General features: G+C 41.1%; 1 protein-coding gene across 1 annotated transcript; it reads right to left on the minus strand.

Annotated features, from left to right (window-relative positions):
- Positions 1 to 2,284: 2,284 nt before the first annotated feature.
- On the minus strand, positions 2,285 to 11,861 carry abhd15a (abhydrolase domain containing 15a; the record flags this gene model as incomplete). The annotated part of the gene is made up of 3 exons (XM_079166276.1): positions 11,062 to 11,861; positions 3,891 to 4,243; positions 2,285 to 2,945 (listed from the first exon to the last, which is right to left on the minus strand). The coding sequence occupies exons 1-3, from the start codon at positions 11,593 to 11,595 to the stop codon at positions 2,285 to 2,287; spliced, it is 1,548 nt and encodes a 515-aa protein (XP_079022402.1). The 5' UTR covers positions 11,596 to 11,861.
- Positions 11,862 to 22,862: the final 11,001 nt, after the last annotated feature.

The following is a 22,862-nucleotide window of genomic DNA, read 5'->3' on the forward strand; positions in this document are numbered from 1 at the left end:
TGTGATACATGCTGGATAGACATGTTGGTGTGCCTGTTATTAACAGACACATTATGACTCGAGTGATAAGATCTACCAATGACAAGCTCAAGCTTCAATTTGTCAACAGCACAGGATTAAAGCCTATCTATCAATATTTGATTATGAAATGCTTTATGAAGCACACTAATATGCTGCTGTAATAAAACAGTAGTTTGTGCATGATCAGATACATTAACAACACAGATGTCCATACATCTTTGGGACATCTTTTGTTATTTAACACATCTGTGGCTCTGATGCATGCATGAGATCTGCTTACAGTATATTTTGGGACACCTGTGCATTTAAACCTTTTTTCAGTCTTGTATAGTCTTGTTTCTGCTCCATTAAATCAGGTCAAACTCCCCAACTGTATGCATGCAATGAAAAAGGTCTTTGATTCCCATTTTGCCTCTTTAAAGACAAAACATGATAATTAAAGGGATTCATTTAAGACCAAAGACATGTCGCTTCTACCCCAAGACCGGAAATGTGGACAGGAATTGAATAAGACGAAACTGCTCTTCCCTCCGCAACTGCAATAATGATTATGACTTGATTGCTTCCAGTTACAAACTGTGTCAATACCATGGCTTGTGGGCTGCGAATCTCCCTTTACATAATGAGCGTGTATAAAAATATCATGTACATATGTATGCAACAGCTTGTTTGCATGTCTGTGTGTGTCTCTCTCTCTGTCTGTCTGTCTCTCTGTGTGTTTGGGATGCGTGTTGACAATGTGTCTGCTGGCACACATTTTTGTGTGTCTGCTGGCACACATTTTTGTGTGTCTGTGTCTACACTGCTGTGTTCCAGCTGTCTGAGTGGATAAGGCTCAGTGGGGGGACAAACACAGTATTAAAACACACACACACACACGATGGAATAGCTGTGGGGACTGTGCTGTAATGGGGAGTGTTAGCATTTATTCAGCAGAGTTTTGACAAGACCACAGATCCCAACTATAGTGTGAAGCAAAATGAATGGGAAACCGAGAACAGGATATATTATGCAACATGCTGGTGTTGATGAGAAATGTACTTACCTGCAGTGGAAAGATAAATGCTCTTTTTCAGGACATATTGCAAACTGTACATCCCAAGTTTGTCATCTTGGTTCATTCATTATATTTTTACTGGCGTAATGCATGTTTATAAAACAACAGAAGACAAAAGTCAATTGACAAACGGTGCTTGATGATTTAATGTCGTGATGCTTTCTACTTCTCTGACTCTTGGCTTAATTGCTCATTAAACTGCTGATCTGCTTTTTGAAGTGTTAATTCACTTTCAACGCAATATTTATTACTTTGTATAATTTTTATTTGCTGCACAAAAATGAACCTAAATAACACACTTTACAGGGACTTGAGAAATGTTCAAAAGGTCGTTATGCTGCAAAGTCTTAGAAGCTCTATCTTCGTGCGAAACGAGCCACCATCACAGCTCCATACCCTTCAGATCCTGAGCGGCCAGGGGAAACCTAAACGATGAGACAGGAAAACTCTCAAAGTGCTTCCAGCCACCCGGCTCATTAAAATATCATAACCTCATGACAAAGATTTTCCTCCAAAAGCTAACTGGGTGCCAGTCACACATAAGTTCCTCTATTCTGGGCATCACAGGACATTTCCCAATACAGAAGAGAACATTCAATAATATACACAGTAAACTCTCTTTAATGTGCATCATACCACTGGATTAGTTCATTAAACTCATCTGACATGTAGCTCCAATCAATTTCAAACTTTTACAGGATTTATTTCTTCACCTTTCTAATCTATGCACAACACTTTCAACACTTTTGCTCTCCTATAAATATCCTTTCAGTGATGAAAACGGCAAGATACTACAGTAAGTGTCAAGGTTTCAAACGTCCGCTGTGAACTGTGTAGAATGTGAGGCAGATGAATTGATGAATCGATGAGTGTACGTGTGACAGATTCCTCCAGTTTTACCTGCTGGCAGTGAAGAGATTTGTATCAGTCTGTAGAACTGTTCAGCAGTTAAACATAACAACTGCATGCAAGCTTGTGGCCTGTCGTGGTCTTCTTCTGTCCGAGGGATTTATGGCGAACATCAAATGTTTGAGAATGACACACACTGCATGACCTCAGTACATAACAACATCTGCACTTTTCTAGTTTTGGATATCTTAACACTTAGTTGCTGAGTGTCACACAGGCAACCGGAGTCCTTCACAGTCCAAATCTAAACAATATCAGAAGGCATTAGTGTAGTCCATTAACTTCCATTAAGCTCCCTCATCGTGTATAGGACCTCTGCCAGTTGTAAATGGCATGGATATTATGGGAACACGCTGGCACTCGTTTACATGTACTGACACTGCGGTGGCGGAAAACCCTCCCTCCTGCTCCTCCCCCCAGCCCCCTCCTCCGAGCAGCGAGTTGCTTTGCTCTCTCTTCTGCGGCGAAGAAGTCCGTGGTCGCCCTGAAGAACTCCAGCAGAGCTTTGTGGCTCCAGTTGGTCCAACGGCTCGCCATCCCACTGTTCGGTGCAGCCGCAGGACCGGCTGCACCGAATGCACCGGCGGCGCTCCACTCGGGCTGGGTGGAGAAACCACAGTGACTTCCACGGTCAGTCAGGAGGAGGAAAAAATGTGGGTTTGTCTCAAAGAGTTCAAAGGGCACCGTGGATTGGGCGTCACCGCGGACTGGGTCATCCTGAGCGCACACGCTCAGAACAGGAATGGCCACTTCATCCACGTCTCTCAAGGGTTCATTGCGTTCCCAGTAAGCATCCCAGGAACCTGAAGTATTGCAGACACTGCTGGTCCCTGTCGGTGCTGCTGGTGCTGAGCCCACCTGTCCGGTCTGACAGAACAACGCCTCCTCCAGGCCACGTAAGGAACAGCTAGAAAACAGGGCGTCAGTCTGTATGTTCTCACCCAGCACCGTCTTGTACCTATGCAGATCATCCGTGCACACACACACACACACACACACACACACACACACACACACACACACACACACACACACACACACACACACACACACACACACACACACAAGCACAAAGAAGAACAGAAGCATATAAATAAACGGGAAGAAAAAGAGAAAACCAGTAAATCAATTTTGAAGAGCTGGGTCAGTGGCATTGATTAGGAAAACGTTACCTGAATCACGATGTCTCTCAGAATCACTGACTTGACACTGAGCAGGCCATCTGTTGCTACAGCAACTTGATTGTCTCCTTAATTGTCTGTGCCTTTCCAGTAAATGGTTAGTGAGTACTTACAATCGGTTTTTCTTACAATCTCCTTGTTACTGCGTATCCCTTTTGGCTGATTTGAAAATTCCTAATTTTGTGTATTTGTTTGAGATTTTCTCATCGTTTGTATCATGCAGCAGCCTCATGAAGCTGGGTTGTTTTGTCACTTGACACTGAGATATCTTACAGTTAACCTGCGGTTAACTGAAAGAGAAGGTGTTGATCTCATTCTGTCTTCCAAAACTCATTATTCTCACAAACTAATTCACCATGTTCCAAAAGGATAGGAAATACCCGAGAAATCTACTGTAGAAAATAACTTAAACTGTTGTTTCCGTAGTTCTGGTTGTTATTGGTAAGTGCTCAGGTTAATTGCTGACACCTGGGAATGTGGCAACCTATCCCGCCGTAGTTGTGCAAACATCTTTCTTGTGTTAGGAGGGATTGTTGCTGTAATTTTAGGTGTGCTCATGTTCGAAACATGACTGAAAGTTGAAATAATATAGAAATAAAGGCCAGAACTATACAAAATAAGACACGTATTTAACCAGAATCTTACTTTGAAAAAGTTGGGTCCGCTTGAGTCTTTCTGTTTACCTCCCCTTTTATATTTGTATAGCACGTTTCCCTCCATACCTGCTGAGACAGATCTTCTGGTAGAGCGCCAACGCCCACTGCAGAGGCCAGCACAGCCCGTTCTCAAACCAGCTCTGACAGCGGAACACAGGTGACAGGCAGACGGCAGCCGTCATGTAGCTGGATGATCCACACTCCCCAAGGTAAGAGAGGAGAAGGCCCGAGCCTGTGCTCTCGCTGACTGCATACAGTCTTCCTGCTGGCTGTCTATGGCGAATATAGCGCACTGCCTCGCGCAGATCCGCAGGGTCACCAAACTGCTGCAGCTTGAGGGTGGTGAGCGGGGTGCCGTTGTGGCTGCGGCGGTTGAAAACTGCCGGAAGGTAGCCGTGGGACAGTGCCGTTTCACACAACTGTAGAGAGAGGAGGCGGGAAAATATAAGTAAAAGGCTGTCGATGTGTCATCAAAAAGTGCAAGTGTTACGGATTGGGAACATTATGGAGGATTTGTGGGGAATTCTATATTTTGTGTGATTGCTCCTTTGAATTAAAGCCATAAGTCAAGGAGGGAAAGGTATTAATCCATGTATGTAACGTGACAGAGAAAAGACGAGGAATGGTTGATTGACGATACATTTTACATACACTATGCCTACATAAATAAATCTTCTTTGTTCTTCTGAATAAGCCACACACTCTAAATAGTGTGGCCTGGTCTCTTGGTTATAATGCCTTAAGAATTAAACAATGCCCCCTTTAAGAAATCAGTTTCCATTTAGTTTTACTAAATGTCTTTCTAGTTGTAACACCTGAAGTGTCGTGGTCCTACTTTTTATTGTAAGGAAAAATAAATGAACAGTTGCTGAGGGAAGTGGGAACACAGTAAAACTGCACAAGTACTGTAATTGTTGCTCTGTGCAGCTTAACTACTTTACACTGTAATACTGCAGAATAGGTTCAACCGTCATTACGCTATTTAAAAAATAACAGTCAACATGTTGACATACCACTGAATCATGTGCTATTTTCTCTACCAGTTTCACCTATTTATGATTTCAAATAGTGGAACAACCAACTCTTGACAGATACACACACTAGTAAGCTTCTTTGTTTGGCACAGATGAACATGAACAAACAAGAGTTATGCATCCCGAGATACTGCCTTCACAATGTGGCCCAAAGAAGCAAACAAATCAGTGGCAAAACATGGCCGAGGAAGCCTCCCTTTGGTGATTGTCAACTTTGACAGTGTGGAGGCCTTGGTGAAAGCCAATAATACAGTCTCATTAGATGCCATGCAGCCAGATTCTCAGCTCAGACAGCCTCAACCTGCACGATGCAGCTCTCCTTGAGCTGGACAAAATTTGGCACGAGAACCGAAAGGGCTCGAGTATACGGAAACCTGTGATCTCATGTCTCTGGCAGGAAGTCTTTCCTTTCAGTCAGCTGCAGGTTGGAGAGAAATCAAATGTATTTCGTTTTGAAGGGTTATGCAAATCTGTCTCTCCAAATCTAATGGTTTATTCTCTCAGTAGACTGGCTCAGTAGTAAACTGTTGTTTACTAAAAACATTACAAGCCTGTAACGGTGTCAAAGAAGGAAAGCAGAGAAATCCTTAATCTTGTTAATGATAGTAGCAAGTGTAACATATTTAGCACAGATTCTCATATGACATATAATATATTATATACATTCCTATGAAACATCATCCGACTTTAATAAGTCTAAACCAGAGCTTATAACTACATAAAGTGTGAAATATAACTTTGGGCAGTTTTGATTTAGAGTCGAGCAGAAATAGCAAATAGATCAATTACACTGACGAGCTCTCTATGCAGAGAAGGACTGAAAATGAGAGATTGATCCCGCCAAGGCTCTGAATATTACCTTTTAGAATACATAATTCAATCTATCAGTGTCTGGAAACACAAAAAGAGTCTTCCCCTCAACATAGAGGCAGTAGTGTTCAAAAAAGTTTGTGGTCAGAAAAAATGGCGGAAGCCTGTTCAAACAAATTGTCTGAGTTACATTCTGCCTTGAACCTGCAGAAATCCCAGTGCGACGCAGGAAGAGCTGCAGAATCTCTGCATTAAATATTTACCAGCTGAGGAAGACTGCAGCAGGATTTTTGCCACTTTCTGGTTGTCTGTATGAAAAGAGGATTTACTCGACCAGATGCATCGCTTGGCAGTGTCAGGAGAGCTCTGAGCAGAGCCAATACACCGGAACACCATTCACTCGCTTATTCATTAGCCTCTTAGCTAACTCATTACAGATACTCTTTTGAATCATGAGACGAGGAGAAGAGCAATTTCTGATGAATATGAATCATTTGAGCTCGGTTGAATTCCCAAAGATATTGAGAGACACGATTACTTCACAATTTAAACTGCGTATGAGGGCCGGGGCTGAGGGATGAGTGTTGCTGGAATTAAATTAGGTGAACCGAGTGCGAAATGATTTCGTCCTGCTCACGCCTGCCTGCTCCGGTATTAATACAGCGACACTGTGGTGATGCACTGTGTGAATCACCCACCATAACAGGCACAGTGAGCGATGAGTAACAACCGCTCCCAATACATACCAAACACGCCTTCAGGATGGCAAATAAAACGAATGGAAGAATCCACTAAGCCCATAACAGACACAGCAACGCCTGTATCTTTTACACAATGTGTTACCAAAAGGAAGCAAAGCAATAATATATTTTTTGGACCATCTGATAAAGTCACCAGCTTAGAGGGAACACTTGTTCTAAGTACTTCCTTAATGTGACTTAATTAGATTTAAGTAACTTGACCTTTTTCCGAGATCATATTTATGCAAATTAAATTTCTGGCAATAATGTTCCTAAAGTATCATCATGACTGTGGGAATTTGTCCTTTTTAGAGATTTCAGCGCCATTGCAGGAGAAGTAAAAAGCGACCTGCTGCTGCTGCTCCTGCAGCAGTTTTCTGCTCGTGCTGATAAACTGTCAGCTCGGTGACAAATTCCTTCAGCAGTGACTCCAAACATTGGCTCCAAACATGCCAGCCCTCATACACACTGTGCTTCTTATACACAAACACGCACACAGAAAGCATTATTCTCCTCCCCCACTCCACTGAAACAAAGACATAAATTCCACAATTTTCCATTCAAAGCACATTGAATAAGTTGATCTACTTCTGTGAGACCACGTCTAGCATTAAACAAACTTCAGCAGCTTCATCGCCACATGTTGCCACAAATCAAGTTCAATTAAGGATGCTAATTCGATTAGAAGCCTTTTAGAGGCAACAAAGCATCTCGCTACAATGCTCTGTCCTCTGTTCAGGTCAATAGTTTCCCTAAATACTCTTGAACTGGCCTGTGTCCAGGGAATAGATCTGCTCCTCTGAGTTGGATTTGTGCAGGAGAGCAGGCAGCATTTCAGGAAGGGATGATATTATTATTCTATTGTATAGGCTCACCCAGCACTATATGTAGATAAAACAAATGATAAAAATGGAGATTAAAAGTGACTGTACTTGTTGTATAATCAATTCCATGACTGACATCTTTATACTTAATTGGTTGGCAGTTTCCAGACCAACTAATTGTATGAACCCTAGCTAAACAAAGCAGAGTCTGTTGCATTACAGCAGAGATAGAAAAACTCTGTCCTTCCATCCAACATGGCAGCACTGCTGGAGAAGAGCGGTTACTTAAAAGACCATGATACCATAGATACAGAGTGTTGGAAAGTCTGCCTGCTATAGTAAAAACAGCAAGAACTGACGCACCAGCCAAATGGCTCCTGTTCCACAAGCCTCCATGAAAATGTGTTTCCTGTCTATATTCTATGTTAAATGAGCATCTACTTCATTGGCTGGTAAGAAATGTGATACCATGACACTTTAGTGAATCAAAACAGCTGCCCCCATGCGTCATAGACAGAAGTGCTGCCAAATCCTAATGGGAAGATTTATTCCAGGTAGGGCAAGGCACTGATATTGGATGACATTTTGGGGATAAATTTGCATTTTGCTCTGAAGTGTGGCGAGAATTTACTCTTTATCCCTGTGTCCTCTCGACACACAGATTTTGAATAGTGCAGCAGAACAGTTATGGGCTGAAATTCCTTCCCTCTTCACTTAATAATAACATAAAGACCTTCAAACTAAAGCTGAAAATCAACTCTGCACACGTCAACATTGTCCTCCTTCAAAACCAAGAGCTGACTGAAAAACTGTCCTACAGACTGGCCCTGGTGTGTTGAAAACAATCAACAACCGATCTAACGCCCCATTTCATTATTTGCCTACTCATTCAGTTCATCTACTGTATGTCCTAGTATATCTGGGTATTGTGCTTTGTACTGCTGGTAATATTTCTGTGATTGAAACATTTCCGACCCTCGGACTGATTAAGTTTTACTGCGACTATAACCTCTCACTGATCTAATCTTGACTTTTAATGGCAAAACTTGCCCACTTTTAGTGCATCAGTGCCAAGCTATCATCCCATCCTGCAAGGAATTCGGAAAACTCCAGGATGCTCTCTCGGCAATCAGAAAAGACAATTATCTAAGTGTTGAAAGGTAAATTACACACAACGACCGGATTATATAGTACCTCATATCTATGAGGAATGAGAAATACTTGATGTGAAAAAGAGTGCCAAAAGCATACTGAATAAAACACTTAACTAGGTCACAAAATGATGGTACACAAGTGAGTTTATGTCAGGAAAGTGTAAATCATATGAGGCAAAATGGTTGCAACAGCTGGATGTCTGCCTCCAGGAACATTTTATGGTCTTTCAACACTTTGCTCTAAACAGGGAACACAGACGACTGAACATTGGGCTCACTCCTACACGTCTTTACACACCTCAAGTCTATATAACTGACCCCTGTGCGTGACCTTTTTGAAGTTGAGAATGAAAATAAATTGAGTTTGTTGATGGCTGAGATCAGGAGAGTTTATGGAGGGTAGCTGACTATGCAGACTTTCTTGGACTTGAGAGTTTACATACATTCAGTGCTGGTTTAAATAGTTGGGAACTACGCTTCTTCACTTTCTCTGCAAAAATGATGAGAATCAATCAAGATCAAAGTCCTGTCTCACAATCTCACTGTGAACAGCAGAAGCTGATTAGCTAACCACAAAAAAAACGTACACGTTTATTTTACAGGGAGGTTATGTGCTTGACATGCATACACAATACAATGTGTTGTTTTTACGCTTCAGCATTAAAAGAAACTAACGAGATATAATGCCTTAATTGATGAGCTTTAGAGGTGCTGGGAGGCTGATTTGGTTACCTTCGGACAGAGCTAGCGGTTTCCCCGGTTCCAGTCTTTATGCTAAGCTAAGTTAAACAGCTTCATATTCACCACACAAGAGAGAGTTATCAATCTAATAACTCAGGAATCAGGAAAGCAAATAAGCATTTTCCCCTGAATTTCTAGCTTTTAATGTCTGCTTTAAGAAGAAGAAAAAACAAGACAGAGAGATCAATGGCTATGTATTTTTGGTAAACGTGTTTTATGATCCTATTAGTAGTTAGCAGTATTTCAATGCACAGTGATCTATCTAACTAACTAACTGGGTGTTTTGGGAGGAACACATTTCAGACTTTATAGCCAATGAAAATACTGTATATACTGTCAGGTACTGTACTTCATTAATGTTTGATTATGCCATCATGAAAATATTTATGAATCATGCCAGACCACATGAATCAAGGGATCAAAAAGACAAACGGAGAGTAAACATGTGAATGATTTACGAGGAGATGGCCCATTCAAAAAATTCATGAGCTACTGAAATGTGCCGTGTAAAAGAGAAGGGGACAGGAACCGCATGCCCAAAATAATCTACATTTCCTCTAAATTTCTTCTCTGAGTCACGGATATAGACCCATGTGTGTATGCCCACGCAAACGTGAGCTCTTCTTACACACACACACACACACACACACACACACACACACACACACACACACACTGGGTTATGCACACCAGTGACAGGAGTGATCTTAATTGGTGTATATCCCTTGTGGTGCCTCAGCTTTCCCAAGCATAACTGACAGCATCACAAACTGATGATGGCCCAAAAATAAGCATGAGGCACAGATCTGTCTGAATGTAACAATTACTTTTCATCCCTCCTTCCATTTAGCTTTTTCCTGTTGTAAAGACAAATATTTAGAATGTTTTCCTTCTATTGTTGTCGCACCATTGTTTATTAACACTTGTTTTTAGATCTATACAAAGGCGATCACTCTAGATTAATATCAAACCATTTGGCTTTGTTGGTGTTGAGTGCTTGCAGAGTTGTTATTTCTGACAATGGGTCGACAGTCAGCCTGTGATGAATTTACACACAGACCTAGCAGTATGAAATGAAATGAGCTATGCCAGGTGCCCAGAGTTGTGCGAGAGCCAGCAGGCAGTCATGTGGAGCAGCGCATGCACTTCCCCAGGCCCCTCACATCAAGCAGTGCTTTGTAATCCCTCACTCAATTACCTCAGTCAGTGTATTGAACGACTAGTTGAAAGACTGGTGCTGCCTCCGCATCTGCTCGTTTTTTACCCCCCTCCGCTCTTTTCTTCCAACTGAGCTTGTCAAAAGGCTTAAGCTCAAGTGATTGCCTTTGCCCAAATGGGCGTTGTTGAGTTGCACATAAATAAGTGAACGTGCGAGTTCTCTTTCGACAGACTTGGTCCTGCATGTTACATCTGAATTTGAAAATAATTTGCTCTGTTATTGTTTAGTGTTGTTGTATTTTAGCTGTGGAGATGCTAACTCCTGCTTGTTGCAACTGTATACACAATGAAACACAGGGCACTCTCAAGCAGCTGCTGAACTGTATGAGAGACAGATTAGAGACGGAGTGGCTACAAAGTCCTTCACACAATTTAAGATGCATCCTGACCTTTGCCAATGAAATTGATACAAATTGGTTATTCAGAAACAGCAATATGAGGCTGTGTGCAGACCAAGAGCTATTTCTATCATTTTACAGATTTGTGTTTCTTTCATATTGGTCAGGATGAGGTACCCTACTCTGTTCAGCAATCAGCTCACCTGAACATTAAAAAAAATACTTTTTTTTACATTTAATAACTTTTGATGATGCACATCGTGATCCATTGTGTGACTGTTCAGTTTCTGCATGAATATTATTATCTATGGCCATTCAACTCCTATCATTAGGATACATTTGTTATACTGTGATGTCTGAGAAAAACCAAGAACGCACCTTTAACACATTCCTGGTGAACTTCCCAAAAGAGTTTGGGATGATGAGCAGAACGGGACTGGTGGAGTGACTGGAAGTCCTGCGTCGTTTCTGGTAGGACGGCACTGCCCAGTCCAGGGCCACCAGCCCCTCATCGCTCAGCTGCAGGTTGTCCCGCACAAACTGGACCGGACTGTCGTACGGCCAGCACGCCTCGTACACACTCTGGAGGAAGGCGCTGGCCCGCCACGTCCAGCCGACACACGGCGAGTAATTACTGAAAGTCCTGCAGTGTTTCAGGAGATAGTTGGCCAGCGCGGACGGTTTGCATATTAGTGCCACGGTGCGTGCTTTCTCATCGCAGGCCGCCTGGGAAACGTCGCCCCCCTCTTGCTCCGAGACGCACCTCCCGGTCTTGTCCTTGGTTGTCTGTTGCGAACTCCCCAGTCCCCGAAGCAAGGCACCCGACTGTCTCTCAGTGCCAAAATATTTGGAGCCTGGCCAGATTAAGCCCACCAGGATCACAATGCACAGAGCCACAAGCCATTCCAGCATTTGGCACAGTTGTTTTGAGCGAAATGAGCACAACAGGGACGCGCGTTCCACACCTTATCCTGGATCTTAAGTTGATGCTTACAAATGTATATTATAGAAAACAGTCAACAGGAACATGCTAGTTTTTAGTGTGCCGATCTTTTGTCCTAAATTGATGCTCAGCTCGTCCTTGAAGTTTGGTCCTTCCCTCGGTGCCAAGGCGCACCAGTCTCTCTCGTCTTTTGCAGGCGTGCTGTCTCAGTTACGCAGCGCTTCTATTGTTCTTGCTCATTCCAAACCCGGCTTCTTGTTTCCATTTCGGCACAGCACTTTTTAATTAACGATGAGATTCCGTCCGTGTTTCATGCATCCAACGTCAACTGGTTTGTTGACCGGCCATGTGCAGGACTGCGCTCAAATCAACAGCTGGGAGCGCAAGAAATGTCTGTAAGCAACGCGCAGCTAAAGCTGGAAACGCCTCCCATCATGTCCAGCCCCCCTCAGAGGGAGCAGGTACTCCGTGCACGTGATAATCTCTGCTGTTATTAGCCATCTCCTTAAATTACTTCCAGTGCACCCACAAAGAGGTACATCTTGAGTGTTTTGCTACTAGGACTATCTTTCTGAGTCCCTGCAAGGACTCCCCCATCTTTCTCTTGCTTGCTCTTTCTGTCAGAGAAGACAGTCACAGGAAGTGCATCTGATCTGTTAGATTTGAGTGGATTACTTCTGAATTTCATCATCATGAATTTAGCAACATGTGTCGACCTATAATCAGAGATAAAGGGAACACAAATGAAGAAAGCATGAGACCTGGAACGTATAAACTGTAGTGGTTTATTTGGTTGGGACCATGTCAAGTAATGTAACCTGTTTGGCAAGTCTCTGTTGTGTAACAAGACAACTTTAGGTTGACTTCATAATTACAGTGTCATTTTTTGTAACTGTATGTTGAAATAAGGGGTGAAAGTAGGCCAGTGTTCTTTGGACATGCATATTGCAATGCACAGTGAGCGCTGCAGACATCCAGTTTGATTCAAGCTTAATATTATGGTATGAGCTTATCGCCTCTCTGCTATTTTCCCTCCTCGTTATCTATGAAACTCAAATGGATAAAAATAACCAGTTTATTAATGAAAGCAAGAAACATAGAGAGCAGGGCCATTTTAAATCAGGACGGAGGATATAGGGCAAATAGAGATTATCATCTACAAAGAAGTGCTCTTCTCCTCTGTGTATAAGACAAGGCATTTGAGCAAAAGGCCAAAACGGGTTGTTATTCAAGGATCCATGGAATATTGAATTGACATCTTAATCAGTCACAAACACACTTTAGTGCTACTGCTTATGGTTGATTGATTTCATGGAAAGCTGTAGCTGCGCCGTCTGTTTTTGAGGAACATGTTGTTTTGAACACTCATTCAACCGATTTAACCGGCGTTGGAAAACAATTTGATTGTTCACGTCTCTGCACTTAATTCCTTGAAATGTTTGTTACGCAACGTCGATTTAATTAATGTCCTTCAAGCAAAACTTGCAATAAATACTTTTTTTTTTCATATATCCTGAAAATAACATTACATTCATTGACCATTACCGTTATTCTTGTATGATAGTCGGATGTTTTCAGAGGCTATAAGTCTGAGGTGGAGCTGGATTTTCTCTTTTAGTCATTGTCATATTGGCCTTGACATGATCTAATTTGAGCCGGAGCTAGAGATAAATTAATGAAAGTCACCAACCTTTTTCATATGTTTGGTTAAATCATTTCATGTTTCGGTGTAAATCTCAATTATTGTTAAATTTTTTTGGGAAATCATTCAAGAAGACTCACAAATCACAAGGAAAACATTTAGAATGTTTGACTTACGGCCACTTCTCTATCAAGGGATGAGTGAGGCTGATATGCAGTCATCTGTCTACCATATCAAAAAAACACTTGACTTGTAGTTAAAGTTGATTTACTATAGCCCGATTCCACGAGTCACAAATGTGCCTGAAGGGGTGTCACTATCTCTCCAGCTTACTGTAAGACACCCTCTGTCCTTTCAACCCTCGGGAATGTGTCACCCATATTGATTGCAGTTTAATAACTCGCTGGTCTAATTTGCAATAGATCATAAATACTGTAGATGTCAAAGCTCAGAATGAATTGCTAATTTATGCAAATGAAGTCTCAGGAATAGCAAAATTAGACAATTAATGCAAGAACACAGCCAATGTCTACAAAAAGGTCACAAAAGACAAATGTGTGGAACAAAATAATACATTTTGCATTGATGGGAGGCGATGAGGACAAAAAAGGTCAACTTGAACTTTGGGACCAGATAAAAGCGACAAGATTAGATAAGGTTTGGACTGACTTGGACTGACCGATAGTAGATAGGTTGGAATTTATATATCCCGGGATAACTTGGTCAAAGACCCTGAGAAATGTCACAATGTTGTCTAAAGAAACAAACAGCCACTGTGGTCCTGTGTTTGAAGACCCCAACCTTCATCTTTAGGTGTATTGATGACAGAAAAGGGCATATACGTTTTATGGAACATGCAGTCCTCAGTCCTGTCTGTATTGTGTGAATATCGCGTTTACCAAATAAGAGGCATTTAACCATCAATTCAGGGAGGAGACAAAAATATAACGCACATATCTTCCAGCGTCGACTAGAAGTCTCCGTATTAGTTTTATTCAAGGGGATGCATAAAATAATGCAAAACCATTCCTTTGGTGCAAGAAAGATGGGAAGAGCCCAACCCAGTAACTTTTGACCCAGATGACGAACTCGGACACACACAAACACACTTACGCCTAATCCGCAATCAAACATTGAGCTTTTATATGCAGAAACTGAAGTCTTTTCCCAGGCGTGCTGAAATAGGACAAGTACTAAAGATGTAGCCTCAAGGTTGCACTTTCTCTCCCGAGATGCTTAATGAATGAAGTCTCCTGGCTGCGATTCTGCAGAAATGTGCACATCTTAACGGTGGCAGTAGTAGGTACAATCAGTATGAAGAAGCCAATAAAACAACAGAAATGTTTTTCTTCTCTGTGACAGCTGAAGGTGTGTTAGTATCCGTGATGAAGAAAACATAGGAAAAATCTAATTAGAATCTAGTTATTCTAAAGCAATAATTCAGTATTTTGGGGAACAAGCTTTTTGGTTTCTTAGCAGGAGTAAGATGAAAAGATTGTTACCACTGTGTGACACATATGAAGATAGCACGCCCCTCGTGATGGCTGTAGCACCTGCATCTTTTACTTTGCAATGATCTTAAACATACAAAATTAAATTAAAAAGCAAACAGTTTTAGAATTATTAGAATTAGAAAGTGTTACGCAGAGGACTATAGTTGCTATCTTTTACTGTTTCTGTGGTATGGTTTGTATCAGGCTGTGAATAGCTTAAAATGTACTCCCTTATCCTGCAATTTGTGTATAAAACATGACACAGTTTGTTTGTTTCTAGCTATATCAAGTTCTAAGCTTCATTCATAAGATTGGAATGCTTCACAGATTTTTTGCATGTCAATTCATTGTGTTTGAGGCTGTTTTTATCTGCTCAGTTGCATATGAAGATCAGGCCACACTAACCTTATTAGTACTAAAAGTGAGCAGGAGAAAAGAGCAGTGAAGACAATTTGGTATTGAATCCCAGGAGAAGAAGGAAGAGAGCACCCTGCGCAGCCTCATGACCCATTTTTTTGTGTTTAAATCTAATTTGTGGGCCCAACCAAACATCCCTCCATCACATTTTAAATCTAGTTAGCTCGTTGGTGAGGATGCAAACCAGCTGTGGTCATTTCAGATGACTGTTAGTCGATTTAATATTGAGATTCTTTAGTCTGACCTGATAATGTCTCGGTAAGAACGAGTGCTCTGCTGCTGTGTTGTTCTCACTGTGTCCTCCTTCTCTCCCTCCCGTCATGGCCTGTCACCATGGCACAGCCAGGACCTTCAACGTCAAAACAAACAGCGACTGTGTCACGGCTTCAAACTGATTCAGGGGACAGGGGGCAACATCTTGACTCGGACATGGTTTGGCTTTTCTCTTCACTCATGTATGATTGCTTTAGGAGTAAACTTAGTCAAAACACAGAACACCAACATCCCACATAGGCAATTACAAAAGGAGAAATGTTACTGTGGTCACCTCTCCCAACTGAACCTCTGTAGCTGCAACCATACGCATAACTCGTGTTTAGGTTGGCCATAACCTTTTCCAACACCAACATTCATTGATGTTGTGTTGCAGTACATGGCCTAACCCTGAACCCTGACTCTGACGTAGGTCTACTGTTGACTGACTCGTACTGATGATCAAACAGATGTGTCCACTTCTCTGGGTGGATGTTTGACAGGCTGCAGCCTCTCCAAAAATCAAAAAACAAATGTCTCCATTTACACACACTTGCTTTGTTAACATCAATAAGTCACATATGAATTGAGAGGGTAAACATTGTCCTTCACAAGGTCCTCCACAAGTGTCACAAAGAAAAAATAGGTTAAGTTAGCTCAATGTTTTCTGTAGTCACGAACAGCTCATTCAGCCACAACGTTGCACCGCCACTTTCTTGCACATGTCAATACACGACCACATCCTAAGTGGTGGCCTTTCTGCCCCATTTAAACTTCCTGTTGCATCAAAAATACCCTTTCAGCTGAGGCATAAAACCTACTAGCAGCTCACCAAGCTATCAAAGTAAAGACTGAACTATAAATCAGATATTGTAAAAGCCACACAGGACATCAGTTTAGATCATTTGCCCAGGTGTTTATCATAATAAGATGGTCTCATAAACACCCAGTAAACTGCAACAAGGCAAACTAGTAAGGAAAGAATTGTAAAGCTCGTCATGATGAAAACTAATCTGAGACTTATTCTCAGACAAAAAGTGGAACAACAAGCTGTTGATTGGAGAACTTTAAAGAGATGCTGAGGCAGAAAGTTCAAGAAGGGAGGTGGAATGGAGGTTTAAATAAAACAGAACAAGATAAAAGAGACTCAAGGAGCTAAGAGAATACGAGACATGCACAGAAAGAGATTGATGAAAGGGACAGAAAATTTGCTAAATTGTGCAGATGTGCCCTGATTCATTTTTTTGCCTCTTGACCGTCTTCTCAGCAGAGACGAGTGAGTCGTGGAAAATAGATTAGATGGAGTTTGGCAAGTCTTGGGACGTCTTTTCTCTTCTTCTTCCTCTTAAGTGACCCATCAGGAGGACACGCAGGGCCACATGCGATTGTGACAAAGCACATGCATTTTAAACATTTGGAATCTTATTTCAGCATCAACTGTATTTTGATATTGTCTTAATTGGCTAGTTGAAATGATAAGTCTATAATGTGCTGCAGAGAGCTATATGATCTCACATAAATCAAAGGTCTGCTAATATAGGGACCCGTGGCTCAGCTGTGCTAAAAGTAGAACAAGCCGAAATATGTTGTACTGTAAAAGGCAAAAAATACATAATTTTCCAAGTTTTAGTTCCCCAAGGCCTTCAGTATCTGCATTGTGATGATTTGCACATGTGACATTCAGAAAACTAAGATAACAAATACATTTCATAGATATGCCCGAAAAGGGCGAGCTCAGGTTTTGTGTTTTCACTGTGACCTCGGGTGACTTCGGTACAGAATACTAAGTGTTTGAACACCTGCAAAAGAGCTGTCAGTCAAGCGGATGATTTAAAACCCTATATCGGGGTGGGTATGATGTTGCGAGGCAGCCAGCTAGATGATTGTTTAGGTCTACACTGTGACTGCTAATGTCAACAGATGTTTGAATAACTTGTCTAATATATGCACCAAATCCTCATTGAATAAAATTAATCGTGCCCTTGACATTTCTTTACCTACAATATGATTTAGCAATAAACTGCCTATGGAGTTTATTATGCCATCATGGCTGTACTTTTCATATCGTCTAATGAGTAGTCAGTTACCCGCTCAGGGGTCCGTTATGTGAGGAGCCTCACCAGCGAAAAGATGCCTCATTCGACCATAGTGCAAATAAAGAGAGGGACATTTAACCGTCATTCATTTGAAGTTGTGTTTTTGTTTGTCACTCTCTTTAAGCTCCGTTTCTCAGTCACCAGCTAGTCGCTAACCGTCTGTCTGCCGTTTGGTCCGTGCAGGTTGTGTACTGTGAGCGTTTTAGCTTTATTCACTGGAAAATGCTACATGACCATGGCAGCTTTAAAGTATTAGTATCATTACTGTCGTCATTATTTATAGGCTGTTATTATTATTAATATTAATGATAATAATATTATGTGAGTAGTAGTGGTAGAAGTAGCATATGACCAATGAGAAAGCAACAGTTTAAAGTAACACTGTTTCTGTTGGCTACTAAGGTTATAAAGGATTGCAGGGAGAAACACTGTCAGTTAATGGGCTTACGACTGCTCCGACATAAGGCACACTGAGTAGGTCTTTATTGACATTTATAGTGTTTATAGAAGTTTTATTGATACAATAGCGTCATGACACTGACTGTGTTAAAGGTGTTTTGTTCTGAGTCAACCCCGTGTTTCCCAAGCCTGCAGAGGTTTGTCTAAACAGTCCAACTACCATCTGTTACTTTTCCTTTGCAGCTCTTCTTATTACTTGTCTGATTCTTTGAAGAACATTTTTGTCTGGTTTCCTCATGACTTTGTGAGCTCCATTGAATGCAACTTTAATTCAGCCCTTGCGATCCTCTGGGAGTGGCGTCGCCATTGTTTTCCAGGAAACTGATTGGTGAGGGGGCATTTGGATCGGTTTAAAGGGAGCCGCCTGTACCGGACACTGGTTACCTCACTGATCCCAAAGTGGAGCATTGTATTATACCTCTCAGGTGTAACACATTTGGCATTGATAATAATGTACTACCGTAGAGGATGTCAAAGTCAAGATCAAAGCTGATCTTTACCCTGGTTACAGCCTAGGATGGCATTTGCAATAATAAACAAAGGGAGCCCAATGTTCATTAAATCTCCCATAGCTTTTGTCACTGCAACATATGCAATTATAAAGATGAAAGCCAATCCGATATAGTATGTTTATGCTGGATCTCATCCAATTACAGCTGAGGCGCTGTGGTAAATCCAAGCTGCTTTGTTTGTGTTTTTCATGGATGGTCACTCTCTATGAGCTACAAAGCTGAGCAGGTTCCCTTTGACGTTGCAGGGTGCCGTTTACGTGTGTTTGTGTATGTTGTGTGTGCATGTGTGTGTGTGTGTGCTCTTTGAGCCAGTGCTGAATGTACAGTAAACAGAACATGAGCCCTCTGGCTACAGCGTGCTGGCTGTGGGAGCCTGAAAATGAAGAAGGGCATGCGGGAACAGCAATTTCGATGAAGGTTGACCGAATCTGCTGATATATTCTGCAGAAATCGCCAATCACTGAAAGATTTATAGATAATATTCTGGGAATCTCAGCTTCTGGTTAAGAGGATATCTAAAGTCATGTCATAACTTGAAAGTAGTGGTCTCAGGGCAGCACAAATCTGCAGCATCACGGCCAACTGTCAACACCTGTAACACCTGTCAGGCAACTATTTATGAGACCAACATGACAACAGTTTCTTGAATTATAGAGATTTGTATCAGAAAAAACGAATCTCCATATTATTTCATTCTTAACTTTAGGAGATAAGTTAAAAGTACATGACAATCTGTTACTACTGTTTATTACTAGATGGTTTGCAAGTCAAGATTTAGGAGCTCACACTGCTTTCAGATTGTCAACTATGTCATCTAGGCCTGAGGCAATGTTAACGAGCTGAGGATATTCCAGTAGACCCGAGACCATAATGTTCCATTCTACATTCAGAAATGTTTTGAACTATCTAAGCTACAGCATTAGTTCTCTAGTAGATTTCCTCACAGTATAGTACATGCTAATCAGTCCCATAGCCTAACACACACACACACACACACACACACACACACACACACACACACACACACACACACACACACACACACACACACACGTCACATAGCTCTGCACTTAATTAAAGAGCCTTCACCTAGCTGCTTCTGCAGTGAGACGTATGAACGCATGAGATCTTTACAGATCTGTCAGTCACTGGGGGTTTGCGTTCAATCTTCCTCTGACTGCAGTGATGGGGAAGTCGTTGCACATTATCGTTAATTGTAGTTACTTAACCTTTATCGTAGCTCAAATGACACAAGCAGCCGGATTTTCTCCCAGATTCTCTCTACAGGGAAAAAATCATAGCCGGTAGTCGCAGCTGTTATAAATCATGCTTTATACGAGGCTAAACTTTATACATCACACTTATTTGCACTTGGATTTTATGTTGGACTTAGCTCTGAGTATTTCTAATAAATGTATGGTTAGCTTTCAACTTTTAACTCATGCTTATGACCATCAGACCTTCTATAGAAGTCCTTAACCCTTTGAAAAACGCCAAACTTTAACTGGATTGTGATTACTCCCCTACACCCCTTCATGAATGATGTCATCTGATCATTTGATAGTAGCCTGCTAACTGTGCAAACACAGTGCCCAGGTAGCAGCGTGGCAAACGCTGAAGGTGAATAAAGAGCACGATAAGACAATGTGTCGCTTACCAGCAACCTGACATGTGACACGCAATCCCACATCTGTCCATTAGTCAGAATAACAAAGAGGGGCAGAGATGTTATATGTCATAGGATTTGTTCTTGTTTAGTATATGTGATCAGATATATTTCACTTCACTCTTTCAATCAGTCATCATTTCCCAACAGCAAAAACATTTTTCTCAGTCTTCCACTTCCAGTCAGTCACACAATGATGACAGTTTGTTATGTGCTCTCGAATTAGCACAAATGACATCAACAGTGAATGTCAGGAAGGAAGTTCTAACACGAAGGAATAAATGCACATTGAAAATGACCTTTGGCAGAGTCTCAGACAAAAATAGAGCCCCATGAACCAATCATGTCCCAACAATGACGCGATAAAGAACAATAACAATACAAGCCCACAGCCACTTTGCGACCCATTGAGGAGCAAACAAAAACCTCCAGTGTCGACCCGATTCACAGCAGAGATTTGAAGAACAAGAAAAAATGCTTTTTTCTGTTGTAGGAAACTTCTCAAAGGCCTTTTATGTTCACTTGATGGTCTGAGTGTATCTCTAGTGACAGGTCTCAATGCACAGGGCTGCGTTAATACTAAACAAGAACAATTCTATGACATGTAACCTAATAACCCTGATAGATACAGTATATGGTGTCGGTCCTGAGGGTCCGTAGGAACACGTTAACATGCAATAACAAATATATATATATATAGGGTCCCTGACTTTCCCCATCTTTTTTCTTTTTTTAAAGATAAGATAAAAACCTAACCCTTTAGCCATTACTTCATAACTGGCATGGGATTTCATTTCTTTCCCCCATTTGTAATTGATATAGTTATCCATCACAAAAGAACAATAACTGCTCAGTAGTTTCATTGTGGAGAAAACATTTTTCCACACTGACAGCATCATGTTCTCAGTGGTGGGAGAAGTATTTAGACATTCTACTTACAAGTAGAGTAAACTACTCCATTAGAAATAAAAGAAGTACTATCAGCAATGTTGATTCAAATTAGAGCATCTGTCATAGAGGTGTATTTGTTATTCTCCATGGATTCACATGCACCTCGAGGTCTAAAATCATTGTGTAGACAAACGCACAGTCACGAGGGTTGACGCTGCCCTTTTTGGCATCCTGCCTTAGTAAACATTATTGCCTGAGATCTCTACAATGCAAATTCTGTCCCTCCCTCTTTTTTTTACACATACGCACATCCTGCCTCTGAACGGACTGTTTATATCACTTAGCACCCATTTCAACTTTAGCGTGTTGTAAGTTCTGCATAAACACACACGGATAACAACAAATGTGTGGGTCAGAGCGGCCATCAAGTGCTTGTTATGATAATGAAATGGTTTATTTTAGGAATAAATACTGTAGGATTTCTGAGAAGTAGAGATATGAGCGCCACAGTTCCCATATCTAAACAGACCACAAGCCCAAATACACTGAGAAGATAAACCTACCATGTGTGTATGATACGAGAGAAAGTTTTGTACTTGTAGTTGCTTGAATTGAGAAGAATCACTGACTCAAAGTGTATGTTGCTGCGTCTTCTATTGCATATAGACAAGCAAGTGTCCTTTTAAATTACACATCATGCTTTTGTAAAAATGGGGCCAGCTATTTTGTGTGACAGACGGATGGATGGACACAGTGTGTGAAAATAAAGTGTGTTGAGGATACATAGTCAGGTCAATGTCTTACTAAGCACACATTTACAAGGTCAATCTCTCTGATGTGAAAAGTTGAGACAAAAAAAAAAAGCCTTATTTGGAACTTCAACATGTTCAAGGAGACGGCACCAAATATTCCCAATGAGTCTGATCTTTTTATGTACGGGGAAGCCAGTCAAGGCTAAAACTATGAATAATGAAGGGCTACAAACAACCATCACAGTAGTTGGGATCTAGTGTTTTATTCAAGTGTTCTGAGTATATATCCCCCCCGAAATATATCTATTTTTAAAAAAAAATGCATTATTTAAACAAAAACAGGTTTGGTTCCCAGGCAAAGTCTCATTTTTGCTTGAATTGCCCATGTGCGATTGGACAATACTAGTTCTCCTCACAGCGTTTAACATTATAATAACAATCTTGAGGCAAAGATAAGCCATTCAAAATGAAGGACCTGGTCTATGTTAGTGGGAGCTCAATATTAGTTGACATTTTATTATCGCTTTAGGAAAAGTAAACACCTTGCCAACTGTAGAGTGAGCTTGTAAAGTAAGTTTTTACTCACAGAACCATTTGAAATGTATAAAATGGGAACAGTCACAAGAGAAGAATCGGTGATGGTATAGAGAAAATGAAAGCATACAACCAGCAAATGTAAAAAAAAAAAAAAATGTAACGGCAAGAATCTTGAGAAAAATAAAGGAGTGAGGTAACTCTCAGCATGCTGTCAGTAGATTCCGATTGTTTTATTTACATAGAGTAGTCATGGCTACATTGGTTACAAGTGCCAATAATGGATAATGGAAAGAAACGCTACAACATTAGCCACCATGAGCTACTGGTCATAAGTAAGTCTGCAGTACAGAGCTGAGTAAGATGTACTTTTTTCTGTTTTTGTGCGATGATGTATTGTACGAATGAGTTATTTCTCCTTTCAAAAGTAACATAGTTTTGCTTTAATGCAGAAGCTCTCTGCCCTTAATGAATGACATTAAAGGACTTCGACATCAGACTGATGCACTTTTAATATCTTAG

Source organism: Pholis gunnellus (genome assembly GCF_910591455.1).
Source record: "Pholis gunnellus genome assembly, chromosome: 9".
Classification (NCBI taxonomy): domain Eukaryota; kingdom Metazoa; phylum Chordata; class Actinopteri; order Perciformes; family Pholidae; genus Pholis; species Pholis gunnellus.